The 27,233-nt window shown below is 38.0% G+C and overlaps 1 protein-coding gene across 6 annotated transcripts in view; it reads right to left on the reverse strand.

Annotated features, from left to right (window-relative positions):
• Positions 1–27,233, reverse strand: part of UBE2U (ubiquitin conjugating enzyme E2 U) — a 58,990-nt gene that overhangs the window by 11,140 nt on the left and 20,617 nt on the right. For 2 of the 6 annotated variants that reach the window (XR_007126761.1, XR_007126760.1), the window contains exons 6-8: positions 18,247–18,295; positions 11,771–11,864; positions 3,936–4,017 (exon numbers count right to left, since the gene is read on the reverse strand). Coding sequence is in view for 3 of the 6 variants with exons in the window: in XM_047726769.1 (XP_047582725.1) it covers positions 3,932–4,017; positions 11,776–11,864; positions 18,247–18,295 (224 nt within the window). In the remaining 3 variants the exon portion in view is untranslated. Of the gene's footprint in view, positions 1–3,931; positions 4,018–11,770; positions 11,865–18,246; positions 18,296–27,233 lie in introns of those variants that run through there. The other 4 variants (XM_047726767.1, XM_047726768.1, XM_047726769.1 and 1 more) reach the window with 3 other exon arrangements.

The following is a 27,233-nucleotide window of genomic DNA, read 5'->3' on the forward strand; positions in this document are numbered from 1 at the left end:
AGTCAAGAGACAGGCAAAGTAACAGGGGAGGAAAAAAGGCCTTAGAAATGATCAAATGACCAAACCAAATGATCGATTCATGAATATTTATGAGCTGCTTATAATGACAATGGGTTCCTATTAATACTAACTAAAAACATGTGTACAACTTAAGAATTTGCATAAAATATTCATAACAGTCATTTATATCTCCAGTTTTCAATCATTGTTCTATAACTATACCCTTAGAATTCCCCAAATAGAACCATTATCTTTTTATTAGAATTGGCCTTATTTCAAGTCAGCGTCTACATTTAATTTTTCTAAAAGTTAACTGCCTTCACATCTAATTCACCTATTAAGTGAGAAAACAGGGTAAGTATGCACCATTCAACAAACACGACCGAGTGCCTGCTAGGTGCCAGGTGCTGTGCTGAGAATAGAAAGCCACAATAATGTCTTGCCCTGGTCCCTCTCCATGAACTGATCAATTTCTACACCACAGGTGCTGAAAGAGACAGGGACTGAGTGCACGTAAGGAGAGCATGGGGGATGTGGAAGCCTGACTCAGGGATCCTGTCACAAAGAGATGTTGGGCTGGATTGTCACGCCATCCTTGTGATGCACTTTGCCAAGCAGCAGAGAGCACAATGGCAGAAAAGGGATAAGAACCACGTGTATGCTGGAATTAAAAGAAATGTGGTTGTGATAGGCAGCCGTGCTTGTGTTCTAACTGGAGAAAATGTGACAGTTCTTAACCTGTTTCTGACGGAGACTATATTTATTTTCTGAAAAGTTGGGGAGTGTGGGTTTTTGTCTCCTCCTCTCCTCGGAACTAATATTTATTGACTGTCTCTAAGTCAACACTCTATGACTATATATCTGTGATCTCAAGAGATCAAATGTGAACCAACTTTGCAAGGTAAGTCATGTTTATCTCTAATTAGCAGATAAGGAAACAAGCTGAGAGTGGGTATGAATTTCTCTAAGATCCATCTGACCCTAAAGCCCATGCTTTCCTCCCACCATGCTATCTCCAAAGAAAGTGTTCTGTCGGAAAATGGAACTAGGGCCACAGTAGGAAAAGCATGAATAATAGAGAACCTTCTGAGTACTTACTATATACTAGATACTGTTTGAAGAATTTTACATGTATTAATGTATTAATCCTCACAATCTCCTTGAGCGGTAGGTACATTTATCACTGCCATTTAACAGATAAGGAGACTGAGGCACAAAGTAATCTAATAACTTGCCCTTGCTCTGTCAAGGTGTTGGCAACTGGCAGAGCCAGGACTGAAATTCAGATAGTCTGGCTCCTGTGTCCCTGTGCTTGAGGACTCCACATTCCACCTTTTCATTCAGACCAAAGCCTAACTCTAGACCACCAGCAAAGACCCTGCTGGGAAAGATATCCCAGGCAGAAGGCACAAAGTGGTGAAGAGATCTTATGTCCCAAAATAATAGTGAGAAAAAAGAACTTAGTGTGGCTTAAGAATCAAGTCTTGATTGATGAGGAGATGGGAGAACAGTAGGAGGAGGGATAAGCAGCAGGAAAGATTGGTCTTTTTCCTTAATGCTATGCAGATGAAAGGCTGTTGATTTGCATTTTCTGGCTTTTTTTTTAAATAGGAAATTTCTGTGCAAAAAAAAAAGTATTTTCAGTATTAAAACAGAGAAATGCCTAATGGTATTATATTGAATGTATACACCAATCAGTCACTTGCAAAGATGCCTAAACGTTTTCTACTTGAGTCTCTAGGAGTTGATCACTTTAGTATATTGTATTTTGACAGAACATAAGACGTCTAATAATTATTTGAAAAAGAAGTGGATTCCCCACACCTTAGATTTTTACAACATATTGTTGCATATTTATGCCACAATAAAATTCAGCTAGATGCAATATCTTTTAAAAACTTTAGTGTTTTTACATTAATCAATTCCAAAATTTAAAAGAGTTATCATTTGATCCAAATATATTCTCATCAACCACCAGATGGCATAAGGTGTGAGAATTGTATTCTGACAGGGTCAACCATGCACATGATAATTTGACCTGTAACTTCAAAATAATTTATTTGGAAAAATGTTCTAGCACTCAAACAGCTCACAATTATTTCAGCCATATGTAGAAGTGGATGGATAAGTTGAAAATGACACGGCCCTACTATTTCTAAGTGTGGGGTTCTGTGGGACGCTGGCATTACATAATGAATCAGTGATCAAACGAATAAAACAAAGCCGTTCTGTTAAAGGAAATAAAAAAAGGAAGTCATGTCAAAGCAAAACTAACCTTATATTCTAAGTAGCTTTCTTTAACTCTAAACGAAACTTGAAACACGGCTTCAAGAAAAAAAAAATGCTTGTACTCCTTCAAATTCTGCTTTAAAAAACTTCTCTACTGCCTATAATTTATTCTGAAAGCAGAAAAGTATCGAATGCAAAAGCTTTTCTGCACTTAGGCCTGAAGGGAAGTTGTCACAGAAGTCAAATGAAAAAAGAATATCCAACTGAAAAACCCAATCTGAGTTATGATGTTAAAGGGTAGGAAAGTATATTTTCTTAAGAACTTCAATTTCTACACAAATTCAAAATACAGCACATTATTTTTATTAATCCTGTATTTCCATTTGTTAGCAAGGCAAAGAGCTAAAAACTAAGGTAAATGAGGCAAATGCCATTAAAAAAAATAGGAGGGATCTTTAATTCTTCTTGCATTGTGTAGAATATTTACTGAGTACTTTGAAATAAGCATACTAGAATAAATAAGTACTATAGCCAAGCCAACATCAGAGAGCTGAGAGGCAATGTTTCCTCTACGATGACAAAAAACAAAAACTGCCTTTAGGACTCAAGTGACCAAAGATGAGCTTAAGATCCCTTCAGTGTGGTCTAATAGTCATTGATTTCTGGAGATACTGTAATAGTTTATTTTCAAATTTTACTATATACTTCCTTGTTAGATGAAATAATTTGGTTCCTGAATGAAAAATCTGTGGAAGAGGGAATCACCAACGCGCCCTTTTCCTAGTTCTAAGTCGCGTATTGATAAGGATAATGGGAACAGGAGTAAGAGAATTAATGCAGAGAGTACTGTGAGAGTGCTTCACTCATGCCCATCTCTATTTAGGGCAGTCAATAGGTGAAAACTTGGGGCACCTGGGTGGCTTAGTGGGTTAAAGCCTCTGCCTTCGGCTCAGGTCATGATCCCAGGGTCCTGGGATCAAGCCCCGCATCCGACTCTCTGCTTGGCCGGGAACCTGCTTCCTCCTCTCTCTGCCTGCCTCTCTGACTACTTGTGATCTCTGTCAAATGAATAAATAAAATCTTAAAAAAAAAATAGGTGAAAACTGATGAAGGGGGCCCTCACTAAAATGGAGTTGGGGGGGCCAGAAGGTGGAGCTCTATTACCCACATCAACGATAAGAACTGTCCATTACAGACTCCAACAGAAGAATCATCAACAGAAAAAAATCCTCAAAATCCTCAATCACAGATTGAGGGAAGGATATACATTCCATCTACTGTAAGAAACTGACTACTCCAGCAACTCAGCCAATGACCAAGAGGCATCATTCTGAACACTTGCTTTTCTCCAAAGAACTTCCTTTCAAACTCCTCCCAACTTCCTCCTCCTCTACAAAGCGACATTCCTCTTTCTATATTTCTTGGACTTGCCCTGTGGTTTAGACCTAGCTTGCAAATCCCCAATTGCTATTCTCTGCTATTCCTAAATAAACCCCCTTTTGCTGGTCAAATAACTTACATTTCTAAGGTTAATAGTAGCAAAGATGTTTCCCACCTGGGTTCATAGGAAAGGAAAAAATGGCATGTCTAATTCTTATTCTTATATTTAGAAAAGGGCATCCGTTGTTACTTCCAAAGATTTCTTCTGATGATTCAGTTAGACAGTAGAAAGTAGAATGATATATATTTCAATACAAAGTACTTACTTTAAATTCCATTCTTTAGGATGTTTTAATTCAGCTTTCTTCCATTTATAATACTCTACAATAAAATCTGGATCTTCAAGCACTGAAATTAGAGTTTTGAAAAAGGAGCATTCTTTAATAATAGCTCAAAGTTTAAAATAATTTACTTTTCATTAAGTTGATATATGGCAATGATATACCCTATATAGTCCAAGTCATACTACAATGCTCAGACACTTTACAAATTTCTTCCTTTGCCTTGAACTTTGAAACAAGTAGATTTTTCTTCAAAGTTTTCATTATAACAACACTTGTTTATATACCATTTACAGTAACGAAGACGACATTAAAATAACTCATGCAGAAACTACAGACACCATAGTTTAACAAAGTCCTTATTCAGCACTATGAGTAAAAAATAAAATCTTGGAGTTGGAAGTGACATTACGTAGGTCTTGATCTTCTACAAAGCAAGATTTGTCAACGGATGATCACAGTCCAGCCTCTGAACGAATCAATCCCTTGCCAATGACAGAAAACTCCCTTCCCTGTGGTTGGGAAACTGCCTAATCCATTGCCAGATAATAGGTCATAATGTCTTTCTTAATCTGAGTGCTGAGTTTCCACTGGTCCTAGTTCTGACCTCTGGAGCAATACTAACCAGGCTCATCCTTTCCCCATGGGAGAGGGCCCTTCTAATATTAAAGACAGCTCTCAGAGCAGCCTCAGTTCCCTCAACTTTATCTTAAGATATGGCTTCTAGAGACCTAACCATCATGATAGTGAACTTTGTTAATGTTCCTATTAAAGTTCACATCCAGGGGTGCCTGGGTGGCTCAGTGGGTTAAAGCCTCTGCCTTCAGCTCAGGTCATGATCCCAGGGTCCTGGGATCGAGCCCCACATCGGGCTCTCTGCTCCGTGGGGAGCTTGCTTCTTCCTCTCTCTCTCTGCCTGTCTCTCTGCCTACTTGTGATCTCTGTCAAATAAATAAATAAAATCTTTGGAAAAAAAAAAAGTTCACATCCAGAACTGGCTCAGGATCTTGATTTCTTTTGAATAGCAAAGGTGTAAGCAGGTTAGTACCTCCTTTGACCTGTGTGTTACACTTCTACCAATTCATCTCAGATCTGCAGTAGTATTTTCTGGAAACAACATTGCACCACTGGCACATACATTCGTTGTTAATTATAAGCCTTATGCCTTTAATCAAATTAACTTAAAATTTATTGAAAGCCAGATTATACGGGGTGCCTGGGTGGCTCAGTCATTAGGCATCTGCCTTCGGCTCGGGACATGGTCCCAGGGTCCTGGAATCAAGCCCCACATCGGGCTTCCTGCTCAGCAGGAAGCCTGCTTCTCCCTCTCCCACTCCCCCTACTTGTGTTCCCTCTCTCACTGTGTCTATCAAATAAATACTCAGATCTTAAAAAAAAAAAAAAAAGCGAAATCATACACACACACACACACACACACATACCTTATCTATCTATCATCTCCCTCTTTCTTGTAATTGTCCTGGTTTAGTCTTGAACAATTTAACTGACCAGATGTTTTCTACTAGTCTTACCTTTATCTGGAGCTTCCTTCAAACAATGGTTCATTAACCTCTGCTAGCCTGATGAAATAGGTCATTGATAGAAACAATTAAACGGAATAGTTTTCCTTTTCTTCTATTAATATTACATAATTTTCACTAGCTACAGCTAGTTTCTGGCCTTGACTTTTTTTTCTTCCTTCACACACACACAAATACACACACATCCTTTTTTTTTTTAAGATTTTATTTATTTTATTTCAGAGAGCACAAGTAGGGGAAGGGGCAAAGGGAAGGAGAAAAGAAGGGAGCACTGGGTGGGGCTCAATCCTAAGGCCCCAGAATCATGACCTGAACCGAAGGCAGATGCTTAACCAACTGGATTACCCAGGCGCCCCTATTAAGAACATACATGTTCTTAATATCCTTTATTAATATTCTTTTTGTTGGTATTTAGACTTATGCTCCTCCCCTCATTAAGGAAGGCAATCTGAGCTCTGCAGGGTTCTTAGTGAGGTCTCATTATTTCCTTTAGATGATTATAATAGCTAATAGTAAGAGAGTTCTTCCTACACATTGGGCACCTGTAAAGTAGGTGGTTACCATTACAATATACATTTTACAGAGGAACAAATAGAAAATTGAGTAATGTCTTCTCATTGGGGCTACTCTTACCAGTTAGACAAAATTTAAATTTTAGGTTTCTATTCAAGGATGATTAATCTATTTCCTTACTTTTTTTTGCAATCACCTTTCCCACATTTTCTATTTGAATATATACATTAGTCTTTTCCTTATATGTTATGAAACCCCAAATGGCATGGTCATCCTTTCTGAATATTTCCATTAATCTTATATCACTGACTCATTTTCATCCTTACTTTCTCTACTGTCTGAGAGACAAAAAATGCCACAGTATTTATACAAACTTTTATTTTAATGCTTCCTATTTTATTCCTATAATTTTTTCATTCGGCATTCTGCCATGCGACCATAAACTTCTTAAAAATCTTCTCATAGTACGTATGTTGTCTCTAACACACAGTCCATTGTCTAGAGATGGAAGATGCTCAATGAGTGATGGTGACAGGAGGGAAATAACGCAGGCGGAAGGGGCACATGAAAGCAAGTAGGAGGAAAGGACCAGTGAAATTTTGTCAGAAGTTTTTGAAGCTGAAATTCCCCATCATGACCATATCTTGTCCTTGTGACAGTTTTATAGTCTGTGGTAGAAAATCATCTTATAGAGCGCCTGGGTGGCTCAGTGGTTAAAGCCTCTGCCTTCAGCTCAGGTCATGGTCCCGGGGTCCTGGGATCGAGCCTCACGTTGGGCTCTCTGCTCCGCAGGGAGCCTGCTTCCTCCTCTCTCTCTCTCTCTGCCTGCCTCTCTGCCTGCTTGTGATCTGTCTGTCAAATAAATAAAAAAATCTTTAAAAAAAAAAAAGAAAGAAAGAAAATCATCTTCTATAGGCTCCATAATATACTTATTTCTTCCCTTCCTTCTAAAGATCACGGTACATCACCTTTACTTTGTTTTTTCCATGACACATCTCTTGTCCAACATCTGTATAGGTTGATCTAAAATTTTTTTCCATGACTGGGACTGTCACATCCAAAGAAATGTAATAGGATCAACCTGCCTTAGCACGTTTTATCTTCCACAAATATTATCTCATACTAACCACAGAACAACTTAAAATACAGTGGAATGCTTCTGTCAGTGGAAAGAAATGAAAAACGAGGCACAAAGTAGTTAAATGACTAACCTAAATTCATTTAACTGTAGGTGGCAGAACCAGGACAGAACTATGGAGTCTCTAACTTCCACTATCACGCTCTTCCCACAGCAGCCTTTCCAACCTTGGTTGCACATTGTAATCACCTGGGGAGCTTTAAAAATGGCTACTGCCGGGTCTTGCTCCCAGAGATCCTGATCTAATTAGTCTGGGGGGTGTGCCGTTTACATGGGAGTTTTTACAAGCTTCTCTGGTGGTTCTAAGGAGCAGTGAAGACTGAGAGCCCCTGCATCACAATGAGATGATGCTGCCTCTTGCATCTGAATGCATTCTGGAGATATTTGTCCTTATTTCTGGCTCAAAGATTCAAAGAATGGAAGTCGAGAGCAAGCATCCCCATGATGTTTCAGGGTGTCTGGTCTGTCTGATGATAGCAAACAAACACCAGGATGCCTCCACTCAGTATTACAGAGTACACTGGTCTGAAGGATTTCTTTCCTTTAACATAAACATTTCCTTATGGGGATCATATTCTGTCATTAGGGTGCTGTTGCCCACAACCATATGTATTGGTTCATTCTCTGCCAGACTTTTATTTGTCATTCTATACTGATGGACAGGGAACAGTGGATCATCAGTACATTTCCCCATATGATTGTCTATGATTGTAAACTAATAATTTTTGAAAAATGTACTGCATATACTTCAGAGTTTGGATTTAAATCTCAGGCTATATAGAGACAGCATTTTTGTACCACATTATAGAGGCAGTATAGCATGATAAAAAGAGCAATAGATGTGGAATCAGAGAATCTGGTTCAAGTCCTTAGAGCCACAGCCTAATGGTACTAATTAATTACAGCCACCTTCACTGAGCACTCACTATGTGCTAGGCACTATTTTAAGTCCTTCAATGCTATGAGGCATGTGCTCTAATTATTCTCATTTTACAGACAGGAAGGGAACTTGCACAAAGAGGTTAAGAAACCCACCCAAGATCACACAGCTAATAAGTAGCAGAGCCAGGATTAAATCTCAGCAATCTGGGTCTAGAATTTACACTCTTTACCACTATATAATATTTCCTCCTACCTGTATGACCTTAGGTAAATTACTTAGCTTATTTTTTTTTAAAGATTTTATTTATTTATTTGACAGACAGATATCACAAGCAGGCAGAAAGGTAGGCAGAGAGAGAGAGGAAGGGAAGCAGATTCCCTCCTGAGCAGAGAGCCCAATGCAGGGCTCAATCCCAGGACCCTGGGATCATGACCTGAGCCGAAGGCAGTGGCTTTAATCCACTGAGCCACCCAGGCGCCCCACTTAGCTTCTCTTGATCTTGGTTTTCTCATCTGTAAGACAGAGTAATAATCATAATGCCTGGTTCATCGGCTTGATATACTACTATGTATGACATATATTAGGCATTCAGTAAATACTGGTTGACAAATAAATAAAAGAATAAGATGGGAATGATTAAAAAAACAAACAACGGAGTATACCTGGTAAACTGCATTGTACATGAATAAACTTACTATTACTATGGTACATATGACTATGGGTAGATTTGTAGCATAAAGATATGGAAAAGAGTTAATACCCCAAATCGAAATATAACCACTCATCAATATGAATAAAAAAGCTTTTACAAATATGCATAAGAGTTTCATAATCTTTGCAGTGATAAGAATGTAACTGTAGGGGTGCCAGGGTGGCTCAGTGGGTTTAAACCTCTGCCTTTGGCTCAGGTCATGATCCCAGGGTCCTGGGATTGAGCCCGCATTGGGCTCTCTGCTTGGTGGGGAGCCTGCATCCTCCTCTCTCTCTCTGTCTGCTTCTCTGCCTACTTGTGATCTCCATCTCTCAAATAAATAAATAAAATCCAAAAAAAAAAAAAAAAGAAAGAAAGGAAGAAAGAGAGAAAGAAAGAAAGAAAGAAAAAGAATGTAACTGTAGAGGGGCACCTGGGTGGCTCAGTTGGTTAAGCGTCCAACTCTTGATTTCGGCTCAGGTCACAATCTCAGAGTCATGAGACTGAGCCCCATGTTGGACTATGCTGGGAGTGGAGTCTGCTTAACATTCTCTCTCCCCTCTGCTCCTACTCCTCTCTAAGAAATTAAATTAAATTTTTTAAAAAGAATGTAACTGTAGAAACTGAAGTTATTAGAAGTTTCCCTTTTATTTCTCAGTAGCTGAAGAAGCATTCTATAATCTCAAAGCTTCATCTTTATTATTGCCAGGCAATTAGGCTGTTTAAAAAATAGTATTGGATCTTATCCAGCTGAATTATCCAAAGATAAAATGGCCAGCAGCACATGTAAGGTTTAAATTCAATTTTTAAAAAGTGAGTGTTCGTGGGCGCCTGGGTGGCTCAGTGGGTTAAAAAGTGAGTGTTCGTTGTTATTAAAGGAAAACTCCTGAAACATTCTTATAACAAGTCCTAGGGGAAGAACAGGCAGGGTGATTGTGAAATCTTGCACCAAGGGCTAGAATCAGTTGCAGAAATTCTTCTGGGCTAGAGACAGCCCTAAAGCTATTGCCTTCACAAAAAGGGATGAATTACATACTAAGTAGTGATAGCCATGGAAATGAGAACCAAATTAAACATTTTCGTGTTAATTCTTTTGAAGAAGAAACTGCAGTGAGTGGTACTGCATTATTTCCTTCCATTTTCAATTATTCTTTTTTGCAAGAGAATCATTTCCAAATTCCCTGAACTTCTGGCATGTGCTTCTATTTTTTTTTTTTTTCTTAACAGTTTGAAGTTCCCAAATGCTTCTATATATTTACAGGTTATTCCATAAGACACCATTTTCTACCAGTTGTTTTGTTTTATGGTTGAAGGAGCTGGATGCTGAGCCTTTCCCTGGATTGTGCCAACTGTTTCGGATGCCTTGTCTGTTAAGGGTTCCTGCCTCCTGGATCCCATCTGAGTTCCTCAGTGTTTCCACATAGGAGGTACTCAAGATGTGTTTGCAAGTCGACTAGGCAGTACCCAACCATAAATCTTTGAAAAGAAGCAACTATTCATGTACTCTGGCATCAAAAGTAATAAAATTCTTTATACTGATAGTGTTGCCAAAGATTGTCTTTCTTTAAGCACCTTAATTATTGTTCTTAATCCTAATCTATGATTAGTGAGGAAGGTAATGGTGATCACAAAATAATAACCAACATCCTGAAAGAACATGTAATTTCTTAGAAGTTACTCATATAATTTATTTTAAATATTTGTTAAGCTTGGCATTACTTTCTGCTCTAATTTGTGCCTTAAAACTACAAATTGTTTTGGTGATCTTTTGTTCTATTGAAACCAAATATGAGACTATCACAATAATGAGATGAAATTCAGTGAGACCACAGATTAAGACTGTGGTCATCAGGGTGGAGTGGAGAGACAAACGTTCTTAACGTTGTAGGAGATCAAGTAAACAAGGCTTAATTTGGGCAGTAAAGAGCTCCAAGAAATGCCTATGATTTTGGTTTAGACAAGTAAACTCAATAATGGTGATCCACAACTAACCAAGGGAGATGATAACGATGGGAAGATAGGTTTTGGGGCAAGATGATGAATTCACTTTGGCATATCTTAAGTAGGAGATGCCTGTAACCCATGTGGGTAAATGTCCAAGGCACAGTTGTAAATATGCACACAGAATTCATACATAAGAGGGCCTGATTAGAGATGAGGCTTTGGGAATTACTGGCAGATAGGCAGAGCAAACAAGAGCACAAGTAAGATAAAGGCTAAAAAGTTATCACTGAACCTGGAAGTTAGGAAGTCATGGGTCACTTCTGAATGCTCCATTTCAGCAGGATAGCAGGGCAGCAGACTGGATAACCTACTTGGATCTAAATCATGAAACAGCACGCTGAAGATTCGATTCGATGGGGCCAGAAAGTTGTCCAGCTCTCCCCTTCCGTCTTTTTAGCTCCTAATATATGATGGCAACAAGGTGATTTTTCCTTACACTGATAGAATTGAAAGCCTTAGGTTCATATGTTTTCTCACTATTTTTCTACTTAGTACTTTCTCTGGCTTTGAGGATAATTGTGTTTAGAATCAAAAAGTCTCCTCTTGCTATGAAGGCTCCACATTTTGGGGTGGAGTAAAGTTAAGTCTCATAAGATTGATAGCTTCATCTTTTATTCCTCCAATTGTCTATCTTTCTTCTGACTTTTAATAAGACTTCAGTCCAGGACTCTATACCAAAGAGGAACTAAATTAATAGTTGTTGAATGATTTTTTTTTTTTTAAAGATTTTATTTATTTATTTGACAGAGAGAGATCACAAGCAGGCAGAGAGGCAGGCAGAGAGAGAGGAGGAAGCAGGCTCCCTGCTGAGCTGAGAGCCCGATGCGGGGCTCGATCCCAAGACCCTGAGATCATGACCTGAGCCGAAGGCAGCGGCTTAACCCACTGAGCCACCCAGGCGCCCCTGAATGATTCTTATATAGAGGTAACAGAGAAGTTTATCACCTTCAGATTATAAATATATGCCAATTAGTCTTTGAAAGCAAGATAAGTTGAGAATAATTAAGAGATTAATATATACCAAAAGGACATAAGATAAGGCTAGATCACCTTACATGAACTTCTATAGTGTTCTGTGGCTTTTGATGTGGCTATTGTAGACCATGTCTTGTAGTAATCATTAAATGAGATTTCTTTAATTGATCTGAAAATATACATTAAAATCAGACAATGAGTATTTGCAAGTTTCCTTTTTAAAATTATTTTTTCAGAGTAGACTGTTTCAGATAATATCCTGCCATAAGACATTAAACAGATTTGTAATTTCTAACAAATGATCTAATATATCAATTTCTCCACTAATACATATAAACCACAAAAAAGAAAAACTCTCCAAAACATATTTCAAAATAAATGTAAAAAATGTACACCCATGTGCATATTATAAAAAAAGTTTAAAATATCTGCCTTTCAGATTAACTTTAAAAAAGGATTTTAAGAAAAGCATCATACTTGAACATTTTTTCTTTCTACAATAAACTATTTTCTTAAATATCTATGCTAGGGATGCCTGGGTGGCTCATTGGGTTATGCCTCTGCCTTCGGCTCCGGTCATGATCTCAGGGTTCTGGGATCGAGTCCCGCATGGGGCTCTCTGCTCAGCGGGGAGCCTGCTTCCCATCTCTCTCTGCCTGTTTCTCTGTCTACTTGTGATCTCTCTGTCAAATGAATAAATAAAATCTTTAAAAATATATCTATGCTAAATTTCAGTAAGATCACCTTTATTTCCTTTTTATTGTGAGGAGAAGTAAAACACCAGAACTGAGATCAGTTTCATTTTCACATAGAATCTGGCCATTTTCATACAGGGAAAAAAACAACTCTTCTAACAGTCTTGCCTGCACTTATCCTTCCCTGTGCTAATATTACTCTATCCTAATGGGAGAGCAAATTTTGTTATAAAATATGGAATGGGATCTGCTTAACAGGCACTTAAATAACTGCATTTCTAATTTTTTTTCCTACAAACAACTTAATTGCAGAGATTCTCAACACTCTAGAAACAAAAATTTCCTTTGGGATGTTTTTCAGACATGTGAAATCACCAAATAGCTTAAATAGATGCTGAAACATCAGACATAAAAGACCTTATGTCTGTTTTCCATTTGAAGTTCTAAGCTCTTTGGAGGAAGCAGCAACTTTTCAATTAGAAAAAGTACACCAGCATTAATTTTTATAGGTGAACTGTAGGTACCTTAAATATTGGACTCATTTTAGAAATGAATGGGACAACATCTAAATTCTTGAACGCATCATTTATTTAAATGATAATTACAAATGTCTAATTTTAAAAGTAACATTTTTCAAATGTATTATTGCTTTTGCAATCACACCAGCAGAAATCTGAAACGGGGTGACAATAAATTAATCAGTACTATTATTGCTTCCAGAGCTATGTGCGGTGCTTTACACCACTAAATGACATATTAAACTAACATTAATTTTGCCAACGAAATGTTTCGGCATTTGGCAACAGAGGTAACAAAATGAAAGGCTGCATTATATCTCCTGCATGAAAAAGCTTGTGATCAATTTGCTGTCACAGATCATTTAGCAGACAACAATGACCCAAGAGGAAGGAAACTGTCAACACACTGTCTCGTGAAAAAAAATACACCATCTTTAGGCACAATCGTCTCCATTGTTTTTTTGTCTGTTTGACGATGACCCATGACCCTCTCCCTTCCCAGGGGTGTCCTGTTCAATTTCAAACTGTTAGCCTTCAGGGGTTTTCTTTTCTTCCCCAGAATAATTAAAAATATTACCCTAAAGGTATAACTTTAGTAGAGTTTGAATATACAAAGCAGAATGTCTTAAACATTTGAGAATACTGCATTTTCAATTCTGTAAAAGAAACAGTGCCTTAAAATAAGAACAATATAAGATACAACAACAAAACAGAAACAATTTTTACGATTATTCAGATAAGCTACTAAGTTTACAGGGAAATATAAAAAAATACATGTTTTTATAATTTGAAACATTAACAGGAATTTACTGTGTACTGTCATTGCCATTATGAATAAGAAATAGTAGAAGATAATCCAAAACTGAACTTTAGAGTTTATTATCCTATTGGGAAAATAAGTTATATACCCAAATTAGCAAATAGAATGGTTTTACATATTAGCATGTAAAGTGTTACATCATTTAAACAGACATTTGGAGATGACGACAGATACTTCTTTGGCAGGGGCAGTAAACTAAAAAAGTTGGAAGAGAGAGATGTAACTTTGTCTTGGAGGCTTTAGGGAAGGACTAACTTGGAATATGGATCTGGAACAGATGGAGGAGGCAATCTGGGTGAGAACAGTATTAGCAATCGCTCAGATGGGAAAGAGCATGGTGCATGTGCAACAGAGCATGTTGGGGGGAGAGACGATTGTAACGAGATAATTGACTAAGGTGGAGAGTTCCAATTTCAGAGGAATTGGAATTTGACAAAATAAGTGAAACTTATTTTGGGCAATGCAGGTCTTCAGATTTAGGCAGAGAATGGGTTAGAGTTGACTTAGGAATGATTTATTAGGTGATAGAGAGCAATCAGAAGTTCTTGAATAAGGCAAGTAAATTATGAACCGAGTATGTGAGCAAGAGTTTTTTCTGGCCTCAGGATGCAGGGTGGAGTATATGAGAGATTAAATGCGGAGAGACAAGTTAAGAAACAGATGCAGTAATTCAGGCAAGAAATGCAGAGCTAACAGAAGGTAGGAGCAGAGACTATGAAGGGAGGAGATGAATCTCTGACAAGCTAATGAAATGCCAGGACTGGTTTTCTGAAGGGTGTGAAAGGTGAAGGAATCTGGGGTCAGATATTCTTCTAAAGCCCAGAAGACCATTTAGTTTTGCTAGTAACAGAAAGCATCTAGAGACTCTGAAGTAAAATATGAGTTTAAATTTAAACATGGGTTTTAGGTGATGAACTTTAGAAGTGTGATTGAGAAATTGAGACTGGAAATAGGAGATTTGGGTCAAATCAACATAAAGGTTGATAGATGATGCCATTAGGGGAAACAAACACAGAAAGAGTAAGTAGGTGTTTAGAAAAGAAAGATCAGAAACCAATTCATAGTTAAGAGGAGCCAGTGAAGGAAACAAAAAGGATCATTAAGGGAAGAAGAGAATCAGGGTAGTGCTAGGTCATGGAAGCAACCTCCCAGCCATTACTCAAGCCTCCTGATTAAGCCCTTACAAATCTCTGGATCTATAGTCACGTAACATCATGATTAAGAGTAAGGAAGGCTGGGGCATCTGGGTGGCTCAGTGGGTTAAGCCTCTGCCTTTGGCTCAGGTCATGGTCTCAGGGTCCTGGGATCAAGCCCCACGTCGGGCTCTCTGCTCAGCAGAGAGCCTGCTTCCCTTCCTCTCTCTCTCTGCCTGCCTCTCTGCCTACTTGTGATCTCTGTCAAATAACTAAATAAAATCTTAAAAAAAAAAAAAAAAGAGTAAGGAAGGCTTATGAAAGGCAGAGATAGGCCGAAAACAAGGTCTCGTAAACCAGTCAAGTTGTGAAGGCAAAGGAATACCACTCAAAGGAAATTAAAAGTGCAACTCCAGTGAACACATGAATGACAGAAAGCAAAACAGCTTTATTGCTGAGATGAGATAGTTTGAGTGGCCTGGATAGAAGATCAGACCAGCTACAACATTCCCTTAAGACAAAGCCTAATCCAGAGCAGGGCCTGAACTCTCACTCTGTGAAGGCTGAGAGAGGTAAGGAAGCTGCTGGAGGAAAGGCTGAAGCTAGAAGAGGTTGGCTCATGAGATTTAAGGAAAGACGCTGTCTCTATAACATGAAAGTGCAAAGGGAAGGAGCAAGTGCTGATGGAGAAGCTGCACGAGTTATCCAAGAGATCTAGCTCAGATAACACATGTAATATTTCATAACCCATCCTTCACCTCCATTTATCGTTAGTAAGTAAAAGTCTATAGAATCACGTCCAAAAGATGCTTCTATTCTCTTGCTATCTAGCAACCAATCCCCTTCTCCCCTCCTCCCTTTGGTTTTGTATCTCAGCTCCTGATACACTTTGGTTGCCACTGGCACCTGGATTCACTTTTTATTCTGGATGTCAACTTACTTTCCCTTGGGTCAGGCTGTGGAAAATACGCTCTCTCCTATCTCCATGCTTTTGAGTGTGCTATTGCCGCTGCCTAAATGTCCTTCTTCCATTGCCTGCAGGTGGAATTCCTATTCTACCTTTAGAAATCACTTCAGGCAACACCTTCTCCCGGAAGCTGGCCTTTATATGTCCCTTCCCCCACTCTGGGACTCCAAGCTTTAGGAAGATATTTCTCCCTCCAAGTTCCTCCAGCATCTAGATCTAGTCTGTATAACACCACTTACTAGAAGTAATAATGTAATAAAATAATTACTAGGTACAGCTCAATGAAATGTTGGATTGCATTTGACAGCAGTGGAACCAGTGACAGATGACTTAGTGAAAAAGTAAAAGCCTCTACGGAGGGGAGAAAAAGCCATAGGGGAAGAAGTTTCTACCCAATATGACACATTTTGAATATGATTTCATCTGACCTTGGCATCCCCCTCAGTCGTGATCCTAGTATTTGCTCTGTGGCCTTCCAACTACATCCTCTGGTAGAAGCTGCTCCCTATATGGTCCTATAGGACTGATAATCAGGCATACTTCTGCGCTATCTCTCTTTCAGAGAGCAGCTTCCAATCTTAGATTATAAATCACGTGAGATCAAAGATCACATACTATTCAGATGTGTGTCCCCAGGATGGGAGCACGGTGCTTGGCAGAGAGGAAATGCTCAGCGAATACATTTTAAACAAATGAGTAAGTAGGTGTTCTCTCAGAAGCTGCTCTATATCTTGTTAAGTGGTATCCTGCAGCCCTGGTGCAAACATTCCAGAGGACAAGCACAAGCTTAAATCACTTTTAATTACTGAATATCAACTGGATTCCCCTGACTATATTCTACTCAGTTGACTAGACTTTGCCTATGTTTTGTTATATCTTTTGGAAACAGGGTTTAACTGTCTGGCTAGGCCTCTGGAATCCATTCCTATAATCAGGTTAATTCTTTTAGCTCATGAAGTAGCGTGAAGTTCTAGCATATGGTGCTAGACTGACAAGGCTAATAGCAGAATCTCTCTTGGAGTAATTTCTGCAGGGCCTCACTTTACAATGAGGCCTAAAAACTAAAAGCTAGACATAACTGAGCTTTATCTCATAACAAATGTGCTAGGAGTAAACATTTGGATTCACAAATACATAATAAATTGCAACCTTCTCTACACTAGGAGGATAAAGTATCACTGAAATCTAGATTGTTTTGCTTTGACTGAATCCTAAGATTTCTCTAGAGATTTCAGGCTAGCACTAGGTGAACACCACAAATAAGACCTGATTCTGGCTTCATTTATCCTTGGTTTCATTCAGAGGAACTGCCAAAGCTAGAACCACAGAAGTTCTTCTGGCCTCCTCTTACTGCCTTATCAGTAAATGCTAGCACTGTAACTTTATGCATTGCAAATAATTATATGACAAAGAGAAAGAACTTTGTAATATTCTAGGAACCATCATGCATTATGGGGGATAAAACAGTGTTTATGCATTCAACAACTATTTACCAAAGATCTATTCTGTGTCAAGAAGGTCAGTTGCTTCTCTCCACATTGACGAGTTTAAGGAGCAGCAATGTCCTTTACTCAATGCCAACCTGGTGCACTACCCACTAGACTATGCTTGTCTTTCTGAAATTTTCCAATACCTTCACAAACCAAAGCCACTTGAGTTACATAATTTGTTCATCTTTTATACAGGGCCAGTCAAGGAGACCGAAGCTGAAGCAAGTTATTTCAACACTAGTTAACCGGCTGTTTCCTACATCTGACTGATTATCAAATTAAGGCTGATAGAAATGTTCAAGAAACTAAATGCTGCAGAACCATTATGAGAATACTGACCTACACCTTGTTCAGGTGTCCATAGCTAAACTGATACCACATTTTCATCTTGTCTCCTAAAAGATACAATGGCTTTATCCTTATCTCACCGTTTTCCTCTAGAACCTTATCTTTTCCTAAACTACTTAGCTTTTTGTGATCTATAGTGGTTTGTACTGATTATGTTGCCAACTTTTTTTTCCCTTTTCAATAAAAAAATAAAAATAGGCAAGTTCATATACTTACATTACATAATAATTACATTCAATTTTAATTCAACCATCTAAAAAGAATTCAATAAACTCACATTCTTCCTGAAAACATTTTTAAAAAGCATTTTAAAAGAGATTTACTTCCTTTTTTAAATTAAAAAAGTGAAAATTCAATTATGATAAAATATATATATAAATGGTTTAAATCAATCTCAAGATTTAAATCAGCCCTATTGATTTAAGGGCTCTTGGCTGGCTCAGTTGGTAGCACATGCGACTGTTGAGCTGACTTGTGAGTTTGAGCCTCATTTTGGGTGTAGAGATGAAAAACGAAGAAAGAGAGAAAGAGAGAGAAAGAAAGAAAGAAATGGACATGGAATTAATAAAGAAAAACTTACCTGATAACTTTATCTGGATCTTTAGGAAACTCAGGGCCATTATCTCTCACTGTAAAGAAAAACATAAAAGGATTCTGGTTGACTTGGAAGAATGAATATAGAGTTTTATGTAAACTCTTCCCAAAACCTAAATAAAATGGTAATAAAAGAATAAAAATAAAGTATAAAACCTCAAGGAAAGGTAAAGAAAAATGGTAAGAAAAATGTTCAAGATGAGGGATGCGTGGATGGCTCAGTCAGTTAAGCATCTGGCTTGTGATTTCAGCTCAGGTCATGATCTCAGGTCGTGAGATTGAGCCCAGTGATGAGCCCTGCATCTAGCCCTATGTGGAATCCTGCACTGGGCTCCATGCTCAGCAGGAAGTCTGCTTTTCTCTCTCCCCTTCTGCCCCTCCCTCTACTTGCATCCTCTCTCTCTCTCTCTCAAATAAATAAATAAATCTTTAATTTTTTTTTTTCCAAGAGGAAAGATGTTAAGTGGTAACTGTCTTAGCCAGGAATTTGAAACCTAATGACATGAGGCGGGGACACTAATCAAAAGCATGTGTATTTACACTTCAGAACTTGAGAAACAATTCAGGAATTGGAGATGTTAGATGCCTTTGAAAGGTAGGAGGTATAGCACAGATATCAAATACTTATATCCTCACCCTGTCAAGCAGATGATCACCACTACTGAGGCAGGAGGAAAGATACTTCCTGGAGAAACTGAATCAGAGAGACTCAGAACTGAAGGTTATTAGGTACAAAGCAGGATAAGAGTATGGTGAGGGACTGGAAGCAGCGATTAAATCACATAAATCTTGTGCTCGCTTCGGCAGCACATATACTAAATCACATAAATCTTATTGGATAGAAAAGACTCCTTATTCTTTCCCACTATCCAATTCTCAGAGTTTAAGCAATTAGTGTCTCTCTCTCCAGGCACAAGACTGGAGGATTGTTTTTAGGAGAAATAGTCAGGCCTGACTATTGGCATGGATAGGTCTTCACTAAATAAACTAATAAAGAAAGATATAAAGCCATCAACAAGTCTAGTCTGTATTCAAATATTTCTAATATTTTTAATGATTGATTTCCATTCTTCATATGTCCATCAATGGACAAGGATCACTATAAATTTGTGTAAAGTCATTATCCTGAAAGATAACAACCAAAACAAATAAGCAGGGAGGAAAGCAGGAAATAGAAACATATTTTGCTGGAAATTTTCCAGAGTATAGAACAAAAAACAAAGATATGGACAGTAGGGAAAAATACAAGTTTCAAAATTAGAGGATTGGATCAGTAGATCCTACATCCAAATATGTGGATATTTAAAACACAATAGTGAAGACGGAGGAGGGAAATGATAAAAGAAATCACATAAGAAAAAATTTCAGAACTAAAGGATTCAAATTTGAGATTTAATCATCCTAGCAAATGCTCTATATGATGAGCAAGGAAAGAAAAAAACAGACACACGCAAAACTACATCAAAAAAACGTCCAAAAATTTCAGGGGCACCTAGGTGGCTCAGTCGCTTAAGTGTCAGCTCAGGTCATAATCCCAGGGTCCTGGGATCAAGCTCCTGCCTCAGGCTCCCTGCTCAGCAAGGAGCCTGCTTCTTCTTCTCCCTCTGCCTGCTGCTCCCCCTGCTTGCTTTCTCGTCATAAAAAAAAAAAAAAAAAAAAAAAAAAAAAAAAATTATGTATTTATTTTTTAAAAGATTTTTTATTTTTTTAAAGATTTTATTTATTTGACACATACACACACACACACACACACACACACACAGAGAAACAGAGAATAGCAGAGTGAAAGGGAGAAGCAGACTCCCTGCTGAGCAGGGAGCCTGTTGTGGGGCTCAACCCCAGGACCCCAGGATCATGACCTAAGATGAAGGCAAACACTCAACCCACTGAGTCACCCAGGTACCTCAAATAAAATCTTAAAAAAATTTCAGATCCGTAGGGATAAAGAGGAAATTTTAAAAGTTTTAGAAGAAAAAAAATCACATGTAAAGAATTGGACATATGAGTGAAATCAAACTTCTCAAGAGCAATACTAGAAACTACAGGTAATAGGATCTTTACAATTCTGAAATAAATTTCCAAACTAAAATTTAAATTGTGAACATAAGACAGTCGAATAAATACACCAGTAGACATATAAAGTAATAAAAGATTTAGCTCTCATGTACTAGTAAGCTCCTAGAAGAAATGCTCCAATAAAATGAGGGAGTAAACCAAGCAAGACAAAAGCAGGGGATCAAGCAGGAGCTCCAATTTAAGAAACAGGCAAAGCTTCATCCCAGGATACCTACTGGAGAACTGTCAACTTAGAACTGGAGGAGGACGCAGTGCCAGAGAAAAGAGGTCTCCAAGGGAGTGAAATGCAACTGATGGACTACCTGGGAGTTGTTTTACAGATATGCCACAAATTTTAGGGGAAGAATAGATAGTAGATATATTAAAAAACAAAAAGCAAGGGAATGAAAAATTGGGCCATTTGTACAAAGGAAGAAAAAGAATCATTCATGGTTCTTTTGTGACAAATAATGATTAAGCCATAGTAAGTATTAATGTAACCAAACTATATTAGGAAGACAGGGAGAGAAATATGGATGGAAGGAGTATAAATCTAAATCTCTATATTTCAGATGAAGCCTATAAATAATATCTAAAACTGAACACCCCAGAAATATTAGTATTAAAAAAACCTTGGAAATATAGTCATAAGTTCCAGGAGAAATATGTGTTGAAAGCTGTTGGTAGGTTGTGGAGGTGGGGCAGCACTCAACAATGGAAGGCGTGGGGTACCAAGGTCTGCTATGTTTCATTAAAAACCAATTTGTATGCTTCCAGAGAAGATGGTAGAGTAGGATCCTAAGCTCACCTTATCCCATGGATACAACTAGATAATACCCACATCCGTGTAAATAACATAGAAAACAACCCAGAGATTGGCAGAACAGATTCTTCACAGATAAAGGCAGTGAAGGGGCCATATCAAAGATGGTAGGAGGGGCAGAGACTTGGTCAGGAGCCAAACAGACCTGCAGACTGTCTACAGGAGGGAGGGAAACCACGGTTGCAGAGATAGGAAGGAAACAGACCCTCACACCAGGCACTGCAGGGACAAGGAACCTGGATGAGGAAGATGAATCCCCATGACATTTGGCTTTGAAAACCAGAGAGGCCTAACACTCAGTGGGGCTTAACACTTTAAAAATCAGTAAGCTCTGCTTTAGGAGAGCCAGGAGGGTGACAGGAAACGGAGTCCCTGCCCTTAAAGAGACAACACAACAAACAGCCCTGCTGAGATACTGCACAGAAGCAGCAGTTTGAAAAATACCTGGAATATATGGGAAGAAAATTTATTGACCAATCTCAGAGCATGTGCTGGATGGGCAAGGAACTTTGAGAGGCTTCTCCAAGAACAAAAGAGCTATTGCATGCCATTTGCCTCCTCTGCCACCAAACCTAAACACATGGACATCTGCAGGAACCAGTACAGCACCAACAGTCCACCTAGCTGGCTAACAGCTTTCCCTGTCTCCCTGCTGTGGAAATGCCATCCAAGCCTGGATAGTTTTCCTAGGCAGTTGCAGATTCCCTCCTACAACAGACCCACACAAACGTGCTAAAACCACAATCCCTGACCTTGCTTTCTCCTGCTGACCTGCCATCTCAAATACACCCTCGGTGGGAGCCCATCCAAAGCGGTACTACAAGCCTGGCAGCGTGCAAGCAGCCCCAACAGGGGCCAGCACCACCCCAAAGTGACTCCTGAACTGGGGAGAGGGGAAGAGAACCACACACACCAGTCCAACTGTGGCCCCAGCAGTGGGTCACAAAAGCTTCTCAGGAAACAACACATGGAATGTGCCCAGCAATTTGATTCTACTGCATCTCTGGTAAATACCAGGTCTGACTCAACTCAAGTCCAAAGTGGCCCCAGACTGACTCACTAATATCATAAGGACAAAAGCCTGCTCACAACAGGAAAAGAGAGCCACTGCAAATGACTGGATAGAAGAAAAAAGTGGCTCATCCACAACAGCAGGGCACATGCAAAACACATAGGAGATACCCCTGAATCATCAAGTTCTGGTGAACAGAGGATATTGGACTGCAGGGCACTACAGGACCTCTTCATGAGGTCACTACTTTGCCTTCCTAACACAAAGACACAGACACAGAGAGTTAGACAAAATGAGGAGACAGAAGAATAGGTCTCAAATAAAAGAACAGGACAAAATCACAGCAAGAGAGCTAAACAAAATGGAGATTAGGTAATATGCTTGATAGATAATTTAAAGTAATGGTCAAAAAGATATTCACTGGACCTCAGAAAAGACTGAAGGACCTCAAGGAAACCCTCAACAAAAAGATGGAAAACAAAAAGAACCAATCAGAAATGAAGACCTCAAAAACTAAAATTAACTAAAATTCGAAATATACTAAATGGAATAAATAGCAGACTAGAGGAAGCAGAAAAATGGATCAGTGCCCTGGAGGACAGAGTAATAGAAAGAAATCAAGCTGAATAAGAGAGAGAAAAAATAATAAACAATGAAAATAGACTAAGGGAAATCAGTGACACCACCAAGCATAACAACATTTGCATCATAGGGATCCCAGAAGAAGAGAGAGAGGAGGGAAGAGAACATTTATTTGAAGAAATAATAACTGAAAACTTCCTGATTATGGGGAAGGAAGCTGAAATCCAGATCCAAGAGGCACAGAGAGCCCCCAAGAAAATCAACCCCAGGAGTCCCACACAAGGATATGCAGTAACTAAAATGGCAAAAAATAGTGAAAAAGAATTTTTAAACCAACAAGAGAAAGAAAACAGTTATATACAAGGGAAACCTCATAAGGCTATCAGCTGATTTTTCAGCAGAAACTTTGCAGGCCAGAGGGAGTAGCATGATACATTCAAAATGCTGAAGGAAAAAAAGCTGCACCCAAGAATAACTCTATCCAGCAAGGCTGTCATTCAGAAAAGAAGAAGAGATAAAGAATTTCCCAGACATACAAAAGTTAAAGGAATTCATCACCACTAAATTAGCCCAACAAGAAGTGTTAAAGATGTATCTTTGAGTGGAATGGAAAGACCCTAAGTGGGAGTAAGAAAAGTAGGAAGCACAAGAGCAGTACAATTAAGTATATCTATAGAAACCAGACATGGGATTCACAAATTAAAAGAATGTAAAGTATGACACCATAACAGATGAGAAAGGGGAAAGAATGGGTTCAAGCCTAAATGACCATCAACTTAATATAAACTGCTATATGCATAAGATGTTATATATAAAGTTAATGGTAACTACAAATCAAAAACTGGTCATAGATATGCAAATAAAACAGAGAGAAAGGAATCCAAGTATATTACTAAAGAAAACCAGCAAATCATAAGAGAGGACAGCCACGAGAAGAATGCAACAGAGAACTACAAAAACAATCACAAAATAACAAAATGGCAATAAGTACATACCTATCAATAATTAATTTGAATGTAAATGGACTAAACATTCCAATCAAAGGACATAGGATGATGGAATGGATAAAAGAGCAAGACCCACCTATATGCTGCCTAAAAGAGACTCATTTCAGATCTAAAGACACATGCATATTGAAAGTAAAGGAATAGGAAAGCATTTATCATGCAAATGGAAGTAAAAAGAAAGTTGGAGTAGCAATACTGATATTGGACAAAATAGATTTTAAACAAAGATGGTAATAAGAGACAAAGAAGGACACTATGTAATCATAAAGGGAATAATCTAACAAGAAGATATAACAATTGTATATATTTATGCACCCAACATAGGAGAACCCAAATATATAAAGCAGCTAATAACAAGCATAAAGGAAGAAATTGATAGAAATACAATAATAGCCGGGAACTTTAACACCCCGCTCACATCGATGGATAGATCATCCAAACAGAAATTCAATAAGGAAACAGTGGCTTTCAAGCACACATTGGATCAGATGGATTGAACAGATATATTTACAACATTCCTTTCTAAAACAGCAGAATATACATTTTTTTCAGGTGCACATGGACCATTCTTCAGAACAGATCATATGTTCAGCCACAAAACAATTCAACCAATTCAGAAAGACTAAATTCACACTACACATCTTTTCTAACCACAACACTATGAATCTACAAATCAACTACAAGAAAAACTCTGGAAAGAACACAAATACATGGAGGTTAAGTAATATGTTACTAAACAATGAATGGGTCAACCAGGAAATCAAAGAGGTTATCAAAAAATATATGGAGATAAATGAAAGTGAAAACACAATGGTCCAAAATTTGGGGGGTGCAGCAAAACCTGTACTATGAAGGAAGTTTGTAGCAATACAGGCCTACCTGAAGCGAAAAGAATCTCAAACAACCTAACCTTACACCTAAAGGAGCTAGAAAAAAGAAGAACCACAAAATGTAAAACCAGTTGAAGGAAGGAAATAATAAAGATTAGAACAGAAATAAACAAAATAGAAAACTTTTAAAAATAGAACAGCTCAATGAAATCAGGAGCTGTTTCTTTAAAAATATCAACAAAATCAATAAAACTTTAGCCAGAGAAAGAAAGAAAGAAGGAAGAAAGGAAGAAAAGAAAGGAAAGAAAAGAAAGAAAGGAAGGAAAGGAAAGGATTCAATAGGATAGGATAGGAATGGAAAGGAAGGAAAGAAGGAAGGTAGGAAGGAGGAATTTCAAAATCAAAAATGAAAGAGGAGGGGGGCGCCTGGGTGGCTCAGTGGGTTAAGCCGCTGCCTTCAGCTCAGGTCATGATCTCGGAGTCCTGGGATCGAGCCCCGCGTCGGGCTCTCTGCTCATCAGGGAGCCTGCTTCCTCCTCTCTCTCTGCCTGCCTCTCTGCCTGCTTGTGATCTCTCTGTCAAATAAATAAATAAAATCTTTAAAAAAAAAAAAATGAAAGAGGAGAATAACAACTGATACCACAGAAATACAGAGGATTATAAGAGAATATTATGAAAAATTGCATGCCAACAAATTGGACAACCTAGAAGAAATGGATAAGCTCCTTGAAACATACAACCTCCCAAAACTGAAGCAGGATAAAATGGAAAATTTGAGAAGACTGACTGATTACCAGCAATGAAACTGAATCAATAACTAAAAAACTCCCAACAAACAAAAGTCCAGGACCAGATGGTATACAGGTGAATTCTACCAAATATTTAAAGAAGAGTTAACACCTATTCTCAAACTATTACAAAAAATAGAAGAGGAAGGAAAGCTTTCAAATTCATTCTATTAGGCTACTGTTACCCTGATACTAAAAGCAGAGAAAGCCACTGCCAAAAAAAAAAAAAAAAAAAAAAAAAGAGAGAGAGAGAGAAAGAGGGAATTAGAAGCCAATATCTCTGATAAACATACAAGCAAAAATCCTCAACAAAACATTAGCAAACTGAATCTAACAATATATTAAAAAAATCATTCACCATTCAATCAAGGGAGATTTGTTCCTGGGATGCATGAGTGGTTCAAAATTTGAAAATCAATCAACATGACACATCACATTAACAAGAGAAAGGATACATTCAGGAAAAGCATTTGATAAAGTATAAGATCTGTTCATGATCAAAGCTTTCAACAAAGTAGGTTTAGAGGGAATAAGCCTAAACAGAATATAGGCCATATATGAAAACCCAAAACTAACATTATAGTCAATGGTGAAAAATTGAGAACTTTTCCTCTAAGATGGGAACAAAGACATGAATGTCTGTTCTCACTTTTATTCAACATAGTGTTGGAAGTCCTAGTCACAGCAATCTGACAAGACAAAGAAATAAAAGGCATCCGAACTGATAAGGAGCCAGTAACACTTCTACTATTTGCAGATGACATGATGCTATATATAGAAAACCCTAAAGACTCTACCAAAAAACTATTAGAACTGATAAATTCAGTCAAGTCGCAGGATACAAAAATCAATACACAGAAATCCACTGAATTTCTATACGTTAGTAATGAAGTAGCAGAAAGAGAAATTAAGAAAACAATCCCATCTGCAAATGCACCAAAAATTATAAAATACCTAGGAATAAATCTAACCAAGGAGGTAAGAGACCTATATTCTGGAAACTATAAAACACTGATGAAAGAAATTGAAGACCACACAAAAAATAGAACAATATTCCATGCTCATGGATTGGAAGAACAAATATTGTAAAAGTGTCTGTCCTACCCAAACCAATCTACAGATTTAATACAATCCCTATCCAAATACCAGGAGCATTTTTCAGAGAACTAGAACAAATAATCCTAAAATATGTATGGAACCACAAATGACCCCAAATAGCCAAAGCAATCTTGAAAAAGAAGAACAAAAGTGGAGGTGGCACAATACCAGATTTCAGGATATACTACAGAGCCACAGTAATCAAAACAGTGTGGTGTTAGCATAAAAACAGACACATAGATCAATAGAACAGAATAGAGAGCCCAGAAATAAACCCATGAATACACGGTCAATTATTCTATGACAAAGGAGGCAAGAATATGTAATAGGAAGTCTCTTTGACAAATGGTGCTGGGAAAACTGGACAGGTACATGTAAAAGAATGAAACTGGACCACTTTCTTGCACCATATACAAAAATATACTCAAAATGGATGAAGAACCTAAATGTGAGACCTGAAACCATAATAAATAGAAGAGAGCACAGACAATAATTTCTCTGACATAGGCCATAGCAACACTTTAATAGATATGTCTTCTACGACAAGGGAAACAAAAGCAAGAATAAACTATTAGGACTATATCTAAATAAAAAGCTTCTGCATAACAAAGGAAATAATCAACAAAACTAAAAGGCAACCTACTGAATAGGTAAAGATACTTGCAAATGACTTATCTGATAAAGGGTTAACATCCAAAATATATTAAAAAAAAACTTAAACAATTCAACATAAAAAAAAGCTCAAATAATCCAATTAAAAATGGGCTGAAAACATGAA

Source organism: Lutra lutra, chromosome 4 (assembly GCF_902655055.1).
Source record: "Lutra lutra chromosome 4, mLutLut1.2, whole genome shotgun sequence".
Lineage (NCBI taxonomy): Eukaryota > Metazoa > Chordata > Mammalia > Carnivora > Mustelidae > Lutra > Lutra lutra.